The sequence below is a fragment of the Alosa pseudoharengus genome, unplaced genomic scaffold (assembly GCF_046254945.1).
Source record: "Alosa pseudoharengus isolate Yale_2024_CS ecotype anadromous, Long Island Sound unplaced genomic scaffold, YU_APseudo_1.1 YU_APseudo_1.1_scf_13, whole genome shotgun sequence".
NCBI classification, from domain to species: Eukaryota; Metazoa; Chordata; class Actinopteri; order Clupeiformes; family Clupeidae; genus Alosa; species Alosa pseudoharengus.
In genome coordinates, this window is record NW_027468598.1 from 27537988 (window position 1) to 27552897 (window position 14910).

General features: G+C 39.5%; 1 protein-coding gene across 6 annotated transcripts in view; it reads right to left on the bottom strand.

Annotated features, from left to right (window-relative positions):
- Positions 1–839: 839 nt before the first annotated feature.
- Positions 840–14910, bottom strand: part of LOC143121977 (E3 ubiquitin-protein ligase RNF213-like) — a 123038-nt gene continuing 108967 nt past the window's right edge. For all 6 annotated transcript variants that reach the window (XM_076282731.1, XM_076282728.1, XM_076282730.1 and 3 more), the window contains 6 exons: positions 13920–14087; positions 10113–11619; positions 9209–9399; positions 4749–4904; positions 1080–4552; positions 840–973 (listed from right to left, as the gene is read on the bottom strand). In XM_076282731.1, coding sequence (XP_076138846.1) covers positions 1466–4552; positions 4749–4904; positions 9209–9399; positions 10113–11619; positions 13920–14087 — 5109 coding nt within the window. In that variant the 3' untranslated portion in view covers positions 840–973; positions 1080–1465. The remainder of the gene's footprint in view (positions 974–1079; positions 4553–4748; positions 4905–9208; positions 9400–10112; positions 11620–13919; positions 14088–14910) is intronic.

Here is a 14910-nt window from a genome sequence, read left to right on the forward strand (position 1 = left end):
TGCAAAATATTTATATTTTACTTTGCCTTTGAACCCTAAATAGCCTTCTTCTCAAGGCTTGTTCTGCACAAGGAATATGCTTTTGTTGTTTAGACGATGAACTAACATCAGTCAAATATCTATACTATTGTATATATATATATATATATATATATATATATATATATATATATATATATATATATATATATATATATATATATATATATATATATATACACATACTATACTGGCAGATTAGGCGCCCTTTGGTGCATTAACGCCACCTACAGGATCACGTCAATGTACGATAGGGTGCAAGTGTGGATATAGCAGGAGTTGGGTTTAGATCCAGCTTCACCCCTAGTGTTTTGCAGAGAGGTCCATCTCATGCCACCGGACCTATCAGTCTCTGTAGGCTACTGTTGTCCTGTTGCTACCCCCAGCGAAACAGGTGTTTTCAAAGCATCCTTTTTTTGCTTGAGTGATCGTGTTAGAGTGGATAACGGCGTTGTTGATGTGAGAGCACGTTTTGACGTAAATGTAAAGTCCCTGCCACTTTTGTTATTTCATGAATATGAAAAGGTTTATCACAAGGGAGTCCTACAGAACATTTTACTACCTCTGTGTGACAAAGGATCATCCTACCTTACACAAAATAGAATGCGCTGACTTTGTTTTGCACATTCAAAGTAAGACTGCAATAGTACCAGCTTGCGTGCTCCTGTATCAGCTACAAGGAAGTCTCTACAAACATAAATAAAGAAATATATATTAAATAAAGAATTTTACTTGGCTGTGATGATAGGTGATGCAATTGCATATCTGTATGCTAAATCTACTTAACAGGGAATTACCTCAGGGTCTGAGTAAATGACTGCTCTGTGTAAAACTCATTGAGCAGGTAGAGGCAAGAGTCATTTTCTCCAATGTTGAGTTGGTTGTTGATTTGCTCCAGATCTCTTTTATTCAGGAGACGGGAAAATGTGGACACCTGTAACCAATTAGTAAAATAATGTTGTATTGTGGAGTCATTATTTACTATTGTGATGATAATTATGTGAGGCTGCTTGGTTGCATACAGTGTGCAGTGCACTAACCTCAATATTAAGTCCTTTGGGGTATTCTCTGTATTTCATCAGGGTCTTCATCATATTCCCATGAGGCTGTTTGACAAAATATACCTCAAGCAAGATGTCATGAATTGCGCAAGTATACTTTGATGCTTTCAACACTGAATCAGGAGTTGCACACTGAAGTAGCTTTTCCTTGGCCAAGTCAAGAATTTCTTTTCCGTCAGAATCATCCAGTTCATCAGTTCTGTCTGAATCATGCAGTTCCTGATGTCTGGAAACAATGTCTGGACAACACTGTAATAGCACAGATGCACACGTGTCTTCGGTGTATCCTATAATGCAGTCATGCTTTTTCCTCGAGATGTCTGCCACTTCTTCCGATTGATACATGTCAGTTGTCACAAGTGTCTTCAACCAGTTCTCCAGTTCATTCTGCATTTCCTTCGCATAGGGTGGGAGGATATTGCTGATCTCCACACAGTGTCTTTTACTCTACACTTCACACGATGGGACCCAAGCCCAAGATCTACGTAGTAACTGCCCCCTAACTTCACATAGCATTGATTCAGGGCATCGTAGAGACTCTCATAGAGACTCTGAATATTCAGCAGTATGACTGCTCTCCCTGTCTCCATGCATGTCTTCACTCTGTTTACAGTGCGACACACCTGGGAATACTCTTCATCATGTGGGAATCCAGATCCAAAGATGACCTCAGTGCTTTCTTCATTGATAATTCCCTGGAGTTTCAGAATTTGTAGTGCTGCATGGTTTGTTGTTGGTAAGAGAAGATACCTGGATGTAAAACCTGATGTGCATATCGTCAGGTTTTCTCTAAGCAAAGAAATTGTGTCACATTTTTCTGTTTTCTGACCAAAAACATCCCCAAATATTTTAAGAATATCAATGGAATCAAATCCACCAAAATTCCGCTGAACAGCTGTGGTAAGCTCCTCATTTGAAGGTCTTCCATTTGTTTCTATGGCATATGACACAATTAGCTTAACGAGACTGTAAAAGTCCCTGAGTCCAAAGAATTCACCGAACTGTTCCTGTTCACAAAGCACCTTTTGGTAAAACTCAGTAAGTGAAGAAATTAGTATCTTAATTTCAGGGAGTATGTGCTTTTCATCATGGGGACATATAGCAAGAGCTGTGTTCTCCAACTCTTCAAACTCTGGAGATGTTCTCAGGACCAGAATACCTCTGTTCATCTTTGCTGGATCCAGTGACCAGTTGGAAATCCCAATGAATGCAACCTTTTTGAAGTCTTCAGGTTGCTCATCATCAATGCAACCAAATTCCAAAAGTGGGTGCAGTGTTTTCAAAGGCATCTTTGGGGAGTCTTCTGCCAGTCCAATTTCATCAAGGACCACCACAGAGACATATTCATCTAGATTCTTCTCTCTCTGAAACTGTGTACACTGTCTGAACACAGAGATGATACCATCGGGGGAAGAGTGAGGGCTGCACTGAAAGGAAGCAAGCTGGGCTTTTTTGAAGCCTTTGAAGAGTTCACTTTGGGAGCTTTTCCCCTGCATTGCATGGGCAGCAATAGTCTTGGATAACGATTTGGAACTCCCTGGTTTACCAACAAGGAATAATGGAATTCTCAAATTCATGCAAACAACCATCATGAACACATTTTCCTTCAGGGCATCATTCTTTGCCACAGAACCTGGACAGTCAACATGGTCAATGAACACTTTTTTGCATGACTCTATCTCAGTGCTGATAGCCTCAGAAGTCAATAGTAATTCCCCGGCAACCTTTTCCAGATATGCATCACGATTTTCAAGAGATGCCATGTAGCAAACTCCGATTGCAAGGATGAGGGATCGAACCAACTCATGTACACCTATATTGGTACTATTACTATGTTTGTCCATTTCAGGGAATAATGTGACCTTTTGCTGATAAAACCACATGACTGTTTTCATGCAGCGCTCAATGTCTCTCAGACTGACCATCCTACATTCATCAGTTAAACCAGCCATGTGCATCTGAGAAGCAGAGATAACCTTTGTGAATAGGGACTCATGCTCTTTTGGAAGTTTTTCTTTTTGGAAGAATGTTTTAACCATCTGTTGGATGTACAGCTCTTGTGTCTTCTCATTTAATTTTCCAAAGTCCCAGACAAGTGGTGAAAGACTTGGAGGTAAAGGCTGAACTCTGTAGACCAGCTGCCTCATTGGAATTTGTCCTAGTTTCTCTTCTGTATTCTCAGACTTTACTCGGTACCCGAGGCCAGCTTTCTCCAGTTGTTCAATGGCTTCCTGTGAGTGCTTCCTATAGGGATTGCATGCCGCAATGATTTTTAGACGACGTGCATCAATTGGTTCTCCATTCACAGATTTGTCACAGATAACTTCCTTGATTGCATTCACAGCTTCTGTTGTGTTTGCCTCATCAAAAAACAGAACAGTGTCCATTGCTAGAGCCTCATTCCGTTTTGAAATCTCAACAGCCTCTTTAACTTTTTTGTAAATTGTTTCTGATGTTGTGCCTCCATGAACCCTCACCACAATCATATTTTTGCCCTCTTTCCCAGACCTCAGCAGATCACACATGAACTGCACCAGTCGAGTTTTCCCACATCCAGTTTCACCCATGATGATGACAGGGATGTCAGACTCAAATCGCAGATGAATGGCAAGGATTTTCATCACATTGTCAAGTGTCAGCTGATAGGTGTCATCTGGATCTGTGACGTTGATGACGCCTAGAACTCTACTTATGATGTCCAGCTGTTCTTTCCGTGGAAGTATCTCAAACTCTATATTAAATGGAACCCTTTGTGTCCTCAACTGGTGAAAAAGCACTCTGTCAATCACCTTCTGTTCTACAATCTCTCCAGTACGAGAATCGATGGCATTCAAGTTATGAATGTGGAACCCCAGAAATGTCATGGAATTGTTGTCAGCATTAAACATGATGTAGGGGTGAGCTTGTTGTTCCCAACGTCTTCTGAGTTGGAAATCTTGTAGATCAACATCTTCATCTGTGTTCATTTCTTTCTCAGTACTTTCATCACTTATCATTAGTGATCGCATGGAGAAATCCTTGGACATTGTTATCATGAATTTCACAACAAATTTCTTGAAGCCAGTAAGGTCTTGACTTAAGATGTCACTGCAGAAGATTGATTGCTCACATTTCTTTAACTGCATATTGAGGAAGTGTGTGAAGTTTCTGAGTTCTCCCCATGAGGGTGTCCTGTTGTCACAGTAACGCATAAGGCATTGTAACCACTCCTTAGGGGTATCCTCACATGAAAAACGTTCAAATGAAAAATTCTCAAGCTGGTTCTGTTCATATCTTTTGAAGTATTGGTATGTCCGCTGAAAGGCTTCACTGGAAAATTCTGCCTGATCCATTAACTGATACTCCTCATCAGATGATCCTCCTTCAGACAGGTACTTCTGTGTCTCCTCTGGTGACAGGCATTTGACATTTGGGAACATTTCCAGAAATGCCTCTTCCATTTTGGTGGGAATCTGTGTGATAAACAAATACTATTGGTTGGATGGAGTATAACATATTTCTTCAAACAAATATTACCATGCAGATCAGAAATGACTACACCCACTGAATAAAATGCAAGATTGATTTTCTAAAATGAGTGATGATGACTATTGCATTTTCATTGTATTACATCCCTTATTAAGTCACTAATTTACTGCATTACTATACCTCAGAGTTATGTCGATCACATTCTCTGCTTGTTCGTCTTGTGTATTCCACCAAGTACACATGGGAGTTGTTGCACCTCCACATGGATCCGTCTGGGCTCTGAAAGCATCTCAATACAAACAGCTGGAGCAGGAATGAGTAAAGACCCTTGGATACCTGGAAGTACAATAATAATAATAATAATAATAATAATAATAATAATAATAATAAAACAAAAAAAAAATCATTCAAATGCAACATTCAAATTCTCCCTTATTTCCGTTTGAGAGGAATTCCTATCATTGAGAGCTGTGAATGCCTCTTTGGATTAACGCCAACATGAACTAGCAGCAGGGGTGACGAATAACAGGGAATTTTGGGAGTGTTTTGTCATGTGTTTACAGTGTGTACTGTTGAGACATAAGTTCATGAAGATATTCATGACTTCATGACTCCACTGTCACTAGCTTTGAAATAGTACAGGCTGAGATAGGAAGAGTGATTTGAAGAAAGGGTGTGTGGGGGGGGTGTCATTCTTATTATCAACAGATTGTGTAATCAAGAGCATATCTCTAGGTTTGTTTTCATTAACCCTGAAAATGCACAGATCCAAAATGCAAAATGAAAAACGAGTTATGGAAATGTGAATATGGCAAAACGTCACAAATATAACGTTTTTACACTCTACTGAGGTGGTTTTTCAGACTTATCAAAATAGCACTATTTCGCAAAAGTGAAATGGAAACACATTTCACATTTAGGTGAGTCACATGGCAGTAAATGCATTCAAGAAGGTGGCGTGTTTCGTGTGGTCTAATGAGACAGGATTATTTTAAGAGTTGATTTGAGGTGAGGACATCGGTGCAAGTCTACTCTCACCAATAACAAAATGCAAGCATTTATAATGTTAAATGTGGGCTATGTCCTCTCAAAATTGTCACACATCGCTGCCAAGTATACCGGTTTTGCTTAATGGAAACATTTGCAATTCTGCTTTGTCTTGTTTTGACAAATATCGCTTTATTTTGCGTAAATCTGTAATGGAAACACAGCTACTGTTAAAGAGAGTCAGTCTGCAATCTGTGCATTGAACTACATCCCTTTATTACATAACCATTATTTGCAAAGGGTATTTCCACATGTGCGATTAGAGCATGTGATGTCATCCACTCGGACAGAGCTCGAGCTGCAGTTTTTTCATTGTTGTTGACCTCTATGACATGACTCTTATATGTGGGACATCCGTGGCCTACTGGTTAGGAAGCAAGGCACTTAACCCCCAACTGCTCCCTGGGTGTTAGATCAAGGGCTGGAAACTGCTCCAGGTGTGATCCTGATGAGCCCGCTGCTCCTAGGTCATGATAGATTTGATAATCTACAAAGTAACAAGGTTGTAGCAGCACAGCTGTTACATGTACTGAAAACAATGAGGCCTTGACTGGAGCTAAGAATGCTTTGTATATCAAATCTATCATGACCAGATTTAGCCCATCCAGCAGGTCTCAGGTCAGCTCTTTGCCTCTGATGAAAATTTAGTTTAAGTTTTGAAAAAGCACTCAGTATTACAATGTAACAACTATATGTAGGTACCCACAAATACATAATACAAGTACAATGATAGTACCTGATAGTACATGTTGTTACACAGGTTGTACCACTGTACCTAATTAGGTAGGTACACTGTAACAGTGACACATTAAAATAAAGTGTTACCCATTTATTTTATATTTGGCCTGTTATGAAATCATGAATTGAACAATTTAAGCACAGCTCAGCTTTAAGAAACTCAAATAGCCTAGATGTATGCTTAGCATTTTGTGATCATTAAGGCCAGGGGCGCCTGCAGGAATTAATGCTATGGTACGCACACCCACCCCCCCCCCCCGAAAAAAAAAAAAACGTTCACGCGTGGACAGTATTTTTCCTTTAGGTTCGTGCATACATAGCATAACAACATCCACATGCAATAATGCAACAACAACGTCTACAATTACCTATTAATTTGGACAACTTTATACATCCCTATACAGGCCAAAGCTACCTTTAGTTGTGTTATAGCGTACTGTAACGTCTGGCTTTAAACAGCTGTAATGCAGTCATTCTGACAAGCACACCAATTGCTTAGCCAACCTTGTTCTTGCCCATCTTGAATAGCTCCTCTAGCTTTGCTGCCTCCATCCTTTCTGTTTTCGTTGTTTAAACTTGTGATATCCATGATGAGTATTGAGTTAGTGAATTAGCTCAACATTGTGTGCTGATAACCATATAGAAAGCCGAGTAAAAGAAAACAAGTAGCCTATGCGTGCCTGCGTGCGTATTCTCTCCTGCTCAAACATGTGTGCGCGTTAATTTTGAAGTGTTCACTAACTTTACTTAATAGAAAATTGTAAATAGCCTGATGGCATGCAACTAATGGGATACTGTGCATAGTTGGAAAGGTATGGTAGGCCAATATGGTGTGAATATACACACACACAACGGTAAATTTTCTCTCGTTGAGTGATGGTACGCACAGTGCGTACGGACGTACACCTGCAGGCGCGCCTGATTAAGGCTACTTTCACAAACTCTTATTCAGCTGCATCCTCTGATTATTGATCTCAGTAAAAAATTCAAGTTTTTGCCTGAAATTGCACTGTGCCTATTTACAAGGGCATTTGGGGTCAACCATCAAATGCTGGACCTCTATAGAAAGCTGAGAACCTGTAGTTTTCGTAGGAAACAGTCAAAATAACTGTGTGATGTACTGACAAAGAGCTACAGAGGCTAGAATATATTTTTTTCTTTCTGCCGGATTAAAAGCATCTCTGAACTGACCACATTTCAGCCCTCACTTGATATCCCTTAGAAACACAACTGAGCCCTAGCACCAGGTCTTGTGAAGCTGTGTGCAAACGTAGATCAATATAGAATGAAAATATGAGTGCTTTAGACTATTATTTGCCAAGGTATGCCCATGTGTTTTGTAAAATGCCTATGGATACTCCCCATAGGACTTTTTGTTATCCAAAATGCATACTGACAATCAAATGCTTACTGCACATGAACCCCTTTGTGTAGAAGCATAATCCTGGTCTCAAATGAAAGGTAACACTTTGAGGTTTCTTGTGGACTATTTAGATTGTATGCCAGGTGTTCTGTTATAGACTGACTACACAAAATATGGAATAATTACAAAAAAGTCTCTATTTTTGCACTTACTTTGTTGGTTCAATGAGTGTGTATAAGATAGACTATACATCTGTACAACTAATATTGGATAATACAACATGAAGATTCAATTTCTATGGATTCTTGTGAATATTTCAGTACCCAATATGTTGCATCTACTTATTTTGCTGCAGCTACACTGCAGCCAGAAGTCAGGGTAGCACCAAAAGCGGAGGAGGGGGAGGGGGGCATTTTGGATCAAATTTAATTGAGACATAATAAAATTAATCTGAGAATGTAAAGTACTATACAGATTGTACATGAAAAAAGTTGTCATTTTTGGATTCCCAAGAGTCAAAGCTTTGAAATGGTGTATAACATTACTATGCTACATAGCAATATGGTGCATACAATTGATTTAGAATGTTGGGGGGAGGTGGGGGAGGGGGGTAACCGTCCCGCCGACGGGACACTGAAAGTTATTGGGTTAATATATACCAATATCTAGCCGATATTTGTAACATTTATTTTGTATTTGGCCTGTTATGAAATCATCAAATGTAAACACATTGTGAAACTTAAAGCCCAAATTTGGTAACATGCATGTCAAAATTTGCTGCAAATTCAAAACCGGATTACTCTGGAACGGCTAACTGTACAGGGGACTGCTTTACACCTTTGTGTTCGGTAAGGTCTGCGGTTTATTTTGATATGTGGTTTGTCATGTGTTGAACGAAGGGTTCGTGAAGTATTCCACCGAGATGAATGGGTAGGGAGATAGGTGCAGAACCTAGAATTTATGATTCCATTTAATAATATTATTTACTTGTCTCGTGAACCGTTCACCACAGCAATTAGAGACTCATTGTTTAAAAGCTGAGAAAAAGCTCTTTCATGTGATGTGATACTTGTGATGTCTGTATGATGAGTAGGCTGCTTCGAGTAGTTCAACTGAGAAGAATGGGTGAATTTGGACGCACTTCCTTTCTTGCCGTGCACTGTCACTTTCTCCACTGCGTAAAAGACTAAATTAATTTGCGCTGTGAATGCTAAGATTATTTTGACAGGCCATAGGCTAATAAAATAGACTATTAGTTGGACGCAAACCAGAATATTGAAAGAAGGGGGCACCAAGGCCACAGTGGCCTATAAACCTCTGATTTTCAAAGGGGCATCACGGCCAACGCAAGGGGCAACGACGGCCATGGCCATCGTGGCCGCCATGAAATTCCTAACCCTGGTTGTCACCCATCAGTAAAAGAACCTTCAGAATAAAATAAGCATCTAAAAATCAAAAAAAACAAAAACAATACTGTTAACAGCAGACTTACCACAGGGGGAACATCAAAGTGGAATATCCTTGGCACTGTGTCAGTGGGCTTGTCCTCATATATCTGAAACTTCTGGATAATGTGTTCTGGTCTCAGCTGTGATTCAGTAAGTCTGATGGTTTCATGGGTGAAGTCTTCCTCTTTCAGTTCTTTCATTGCATTCACAAGACTTTTCACGTAAAGTGATTTTCCTTGGAAAACATTAATGAAGAAGTTAATTCACTATAAATGTGAACATTTCTCATATTGTCTAGATGTAATTACTGGTCACAGATAACACAAAATTTCCCAAAAGGGTAAAGAGCATGGGTTTGTGTAACACTTAAAGTTTCTTATCACACACAAACATCTGGAAAATGTACTACAAATATCAAAAGTTTCATTTTTTTCCTATGTTGGCAAAATAAATGTTTGGATAATGTTTCTTCCAGTTTACACTTTTCTGTTTTAGCTGGAAGATCAGAAAACTGAAAAAAAAAGCTGGGAAGTCATTCTCGGATCACCAGTCTCAGGGATGTTGTATGTGTGTGTGTGTGAGCTGGTGGATGTAGAGAGTTCGAGCAACAAAGAAAAGATACAAATGTTTGTATCTTTTTGTTAATTTTTTTTTAAATTAAATGCATCTTATTGGTTGCATTGGAAGAAGCACATTATACATCCAACCATAGTAATACTTAAAGCTTTGTGATGAGTGGTCTTGCAAAAAACTTTGACATAAAAAACCCCCACAAGTTTTCTATATTTAAGACAGAGACAAGACCAAGTCAAAGTACAGTTGATTCTGGGACAAGACCGAGACTGCGTAAAAGTGGGCTCGAGACCAACAGGCAGTTTCCAGTACTACAGCACTGTTGCACAGTGAAAAACAAATATTTTGCTTAGAGCTATTGAGCAAACGTCTTACCCATGCCAGCATGCTCTGAGAAGACAAGTTTGGTCCTTTGTGGAAAGAGCTGAAAGCGGTGTAATTTTCCAAATCCCTTTTCAGCCCCAGAGGGCAATTTGTGTTGAGCCTTAAGGTACAGTTTAATCTCTTGATTTCGGCGTGGGTTCTCCGAAAGTGTTCTTTTGAAATTGTCAAAGGCAGTAGCAACATAACTATGACTGGCTTTTGAATCACAACAAATGATCAACCTGTAATTTTCTGTGGCTGCACTATCTTGCGTTTTCGATAGTTTGTAGTATGTGGACTCCAGTTTTCTTGAGACCTCATGATTGAGTTTGTCTGCATTCAGCAAACTGTAGATCTTCTCATGTATGTTGCCAGACTGGAGAGCTCTTCTGAGGATCAGCTCCACCTCCTCTGCTGTTGTCTCAGGTGTGCAGATCAGGATCTCGTCATAGCTTGGCAGAGGCTGTTCTTCATCTTTGTACACTGACAGACAAAGTGGTGCCATTTCAACATATTTACAGGAGATGAGATTTGGTTTTCCAGCTTCCAAGCCAAACGGTAGTTTTCGTTGTACTACGGCTGTTGAAGAATTAGCTATATGCTGTATGGTTTCTCCCAACACATCTAAATCGACAAATTTATCTGACACAAGTCCTGAAAGTTTGTTGTGGTATGTCTTCCAAAGCATCACAATCTTATCATCCGTGTGGTTTAAGTTTTCAAACATTGTTGAAATCTCATCCTGTGTCATTGCAAAAGATGACATTTGATCAGAGGAGTGCCCCCCTTTGAATTTCATTTGACTACCAAGCACATCATCTTTTGCTTTCTCATATTTTTCACTCCATTCTCGGACCCAATCATCATCATCTTGATGCTCATCAATATGTTCCATCACAAAATCTCTATATTCATCAATGTCTTCTGAACTTCTCCCTCCCTCGTGTGCTTGCTGTTCACAATACATTATTCCTGCCTTGCCCACTTTCTCAGGAAGTCCAAACCCTATGAAATATTCTAAGTGATCTGGATAAATGTAAAGGAACTTTTTGAGCAGGGCTGAACCTTGTGTTCCACTGTCTTCAACTGGGGTCTGGAGTGCATCGTTAAGAGCATCCTTTACATCTTCGTCTGTGATGTCCTCTTTCATGACGGACAACATGTTGAGCAAACTAGCACTAATTTCGTGTTTGTGTTGTACTTCTGCCATTGAGCAGCACAGATTCATCAGCTGCTTTGCTGTGAAACAATTCAGGGAATAGTATTTATTCCTTTTTGTCTCCACATACTTCAGCCACTCTGAGAGGCAACACTGCATGCTGTCACAGAGTCCCTTCAGCTCCTTTAGCAGAGGTCTTTGTCCTTTGATTTTCACGTTGGTGATTCCAAAGTTCACCCAGATTTTGGTTTCCCGCTCACGCTTACAGTAGGCTGTCATCTCCCAGTCTTTGAAAAGAACATGACCAGCATCACAGAGTTCAAGGAAGGATGTTCCGACATTGATTATGTGCTCCAATACCTGGAAAATAAATTAGGACAGGACATGATTTCATGTTTGAAATTGTTGTTAACAAACACTGAGAAATTGTAATAAATGGAATAAAACTGATGGTCATACTGTATCCTACATACGTATTAGCACAGGGATGACGTCGCATTCTGACTGCAACCAGAGCACAGAATGGAAAGCTGTGTTTTTCTTAAGTGGAAGTGGGGATCACATTGAATGTACCGAGGTTCAAGAGGCAAACAATACAACGCTCAAACTATAATAATTTGAGCAATTCAACAAAGTTGTCTCATTGCCAAGTGACATTAATAACTGATTTCTTTAAAACAGAAAAGACCAACCCTTTTAAGGGTGCTTTACCTAAGAACCACCACTGGCGTTTAAAATCGGTATTGCAGTCCAAAATCAAAACATTTGAAAGTTTCGCCTCTTCCCTTCCAGACAGGATTCCCTACTATGCACAAATAGGCTGACACCAGACATAATTTTCACTGCATTTCTTACTTCCAGTAACTATATGCATGTGACAATAAACTTCCTTGTATCCTTGTAGGTTGAGTGTTCATCATCATCGAAGACTATTCTCACCCCAGCCACAGACTGTTCACCCCACTCCCCTCAGGGAGGCGTTACAGGTCTCTCCACACCCGAACCCTACTAAACTCTAGCTCTGCATCCCAGTGACATCCAACAAACTAAGCTCCCATCACCCCTCGCCCCGCCTGATGCCTCCTTGCCTGTGCCTGTTGAGGTGTCCACGACCATGGCAGCCTTGACAGGGACAACAAGGAGGCGGACATCCCCCAGCCACCCCCACTGCACAACTCCACAACTGTTACCACACTGCACATAACTGTACATACTGTACATATCTGTTTATATGGTTCATGCTAAATATCCATATTTATTCAGTTTTTCTGTAATATATTCTGTTAATACAGTACACTGCGTATATCTATATTGTTCTTACTACTACTATAATGGTACTGCCACTACATTGCACATATCTGTACATGTTGTTTATACATTGTTCATATTACATAGCCATATTTATTCTGCTCTCATAAGGTTACTGCTAATACACTACACATACTTATATTTAATTTATACTATTCTAAACCAACTTCTGAAAACAACTGTAGGCTACTGTCTCACTGCACTATATCTTTTGTCCTGTCTATGCACCACCTACTTTGTATATCACATTGCACTTTTTTTTTTGCTTTTTTGCACTTCTGGTTAGACACAAACTGCATTTCGTTGTCTCTGTACTTGTACTCTGCACAATGACAATAAAGTTGAATCTAATTCAATCCCAAGCTAAGAGTGCAATCTGGCAATGCCGAACATCAGAAGGCTACACTGGAAAACAGGTCTAATGACATCCACTAATGAGTTTAAATGATTTTACACCCAAAACACACTCATGACTGATTAATAAACATAAGAACAACCATTTAAGGGGTGCCCGAAGTGTGAAGACTGAGACTGACTATCTCTGAGACTGACTAGACTAAAAAAAGTTGGGTGACAATCCCCTCAACAAAGAATAAAAAGACATGACCCTCCCCTATTCCATAAATACCGAACGGTCCCTAATAAGACTAACGTAAAATGAAACGTGCCAATTTTCTAGGCTGATTTGACATGGAACTATACTCTCATTCCGGCGTAATAATCTGATGCAGCTCAAACTTGTTGCTGGAAGGCCTACAGGGACTATTTTCAGGTGCTGCGTGATATCATTGTGCTGCTGCGCCCATGGTACGTTCACAACGTTCCTTGATTATTACGCCAGAATGAGAGTATAGTTCACCACATTTCATTTTTACACTTTCCAACTTGAGAAGAGACAAGTTTTAAAATGGGAAAATTGCCGGAAATCTTAGTCACTTTTAAGGTTATGTTTAAGGCTAACAGGCGAGATGCTAATGGTCTAATCCGATTCAATGATCTTTGAATTCAATGAATTGTTTAACTTGGGGAGGGGAGGTGGAAAATCAGTGTAATTCCCGAAATGGTGGAATATCCCTTCTGGGAGTCTGGGTGATCCAAAAATATTCTGTAAAAAGGAATGCTCTCAAATTCTCTGCTTTGTATTCTCCAACTTTATAAGGTGATTTTCTTTATGACGATATTTAGTTCCTCAGAATAAATTTCGTTCAAGGATAGATTTTCCTTGTTTTTTTATTGTGAAATTATAATAGAATGACAAAGGATGTTTTTTTCATTACTCTTTTTACTCTCCTCCTAGGGGTGACAATACATAAGGAAGCTGCTGCAATAATCATTCAAACAATTATATTTACCTCCACATAATTTGTGATGCCATCTTCTCTGTTGTCATGAGTGACCGTGATCAGCATTAGTTTGTTCTGGAGTTCCTTGAGTTCAGTCAGGCTGTAATTCCTATATTTACTATTTCCATCGGAAGACACTTCTTTACATTTTAGAGCAATGCAATTTTCCAGAGTCACCTAACAGTTACATCAGGGCAAATCACAAAGACAAAACAAGGTTCCAAATCAGCAAACTAACCATCACCCATCAAACAATGATAGCAATGTAATCATGAAAATGACTTGAAAATTCAATGAAAACGAATTACATTCTGACTACTACATGCTACAAAATGTATCATAAAACTGCAATAAATTTGGGTAACACTTTACTTGACAGTATCAACATAAGAGTGACATGACACGGTCATGAACACATGACACTGTCATGACACATGTAACCTAACCCTAGCCCTAATCCTAACCTCTAACCCCAATTCTATAACCCCAACCCTAACTCTAAACCTAACCCTAACTTGTTATAACAAAAACCGAATGTCACTTAATAACAGAAGCGTTATGTCGTAAACGCTTATGACATGTTTATGACACGTTCATGATAGTGTCATGTCACTCTTATGTCGACACTGTCAAGTAAAGAGTAACCATCATTTGATTAACATGTTACGAAGTCATTTACTTGTATAAGCATGAAAAATGGAATGGTACATTCTAGGCAGATCGCACGTCAATGAAAGCACATTTTGCCTGCCACTGGAGTGCAGTGGCAATGGCTATCTGTGCTTTTCTTACTCATGTATATGCATTTATGGGAAGACAGGCGGGGGGGAATGGGAGTAATGCACAAAAATATGTGAGTAGAAGTGTTAATAGTGATTGATTAGGTATTCTGTATGTATGAAAACAGCGCACCTCTGTTTTGCAGGGAAACATTTCCGCTTTTTAAAAGCAATCCAAATTGTGGTTAAATAAGTCAATTAGAGAAACTGAATCAGTATGA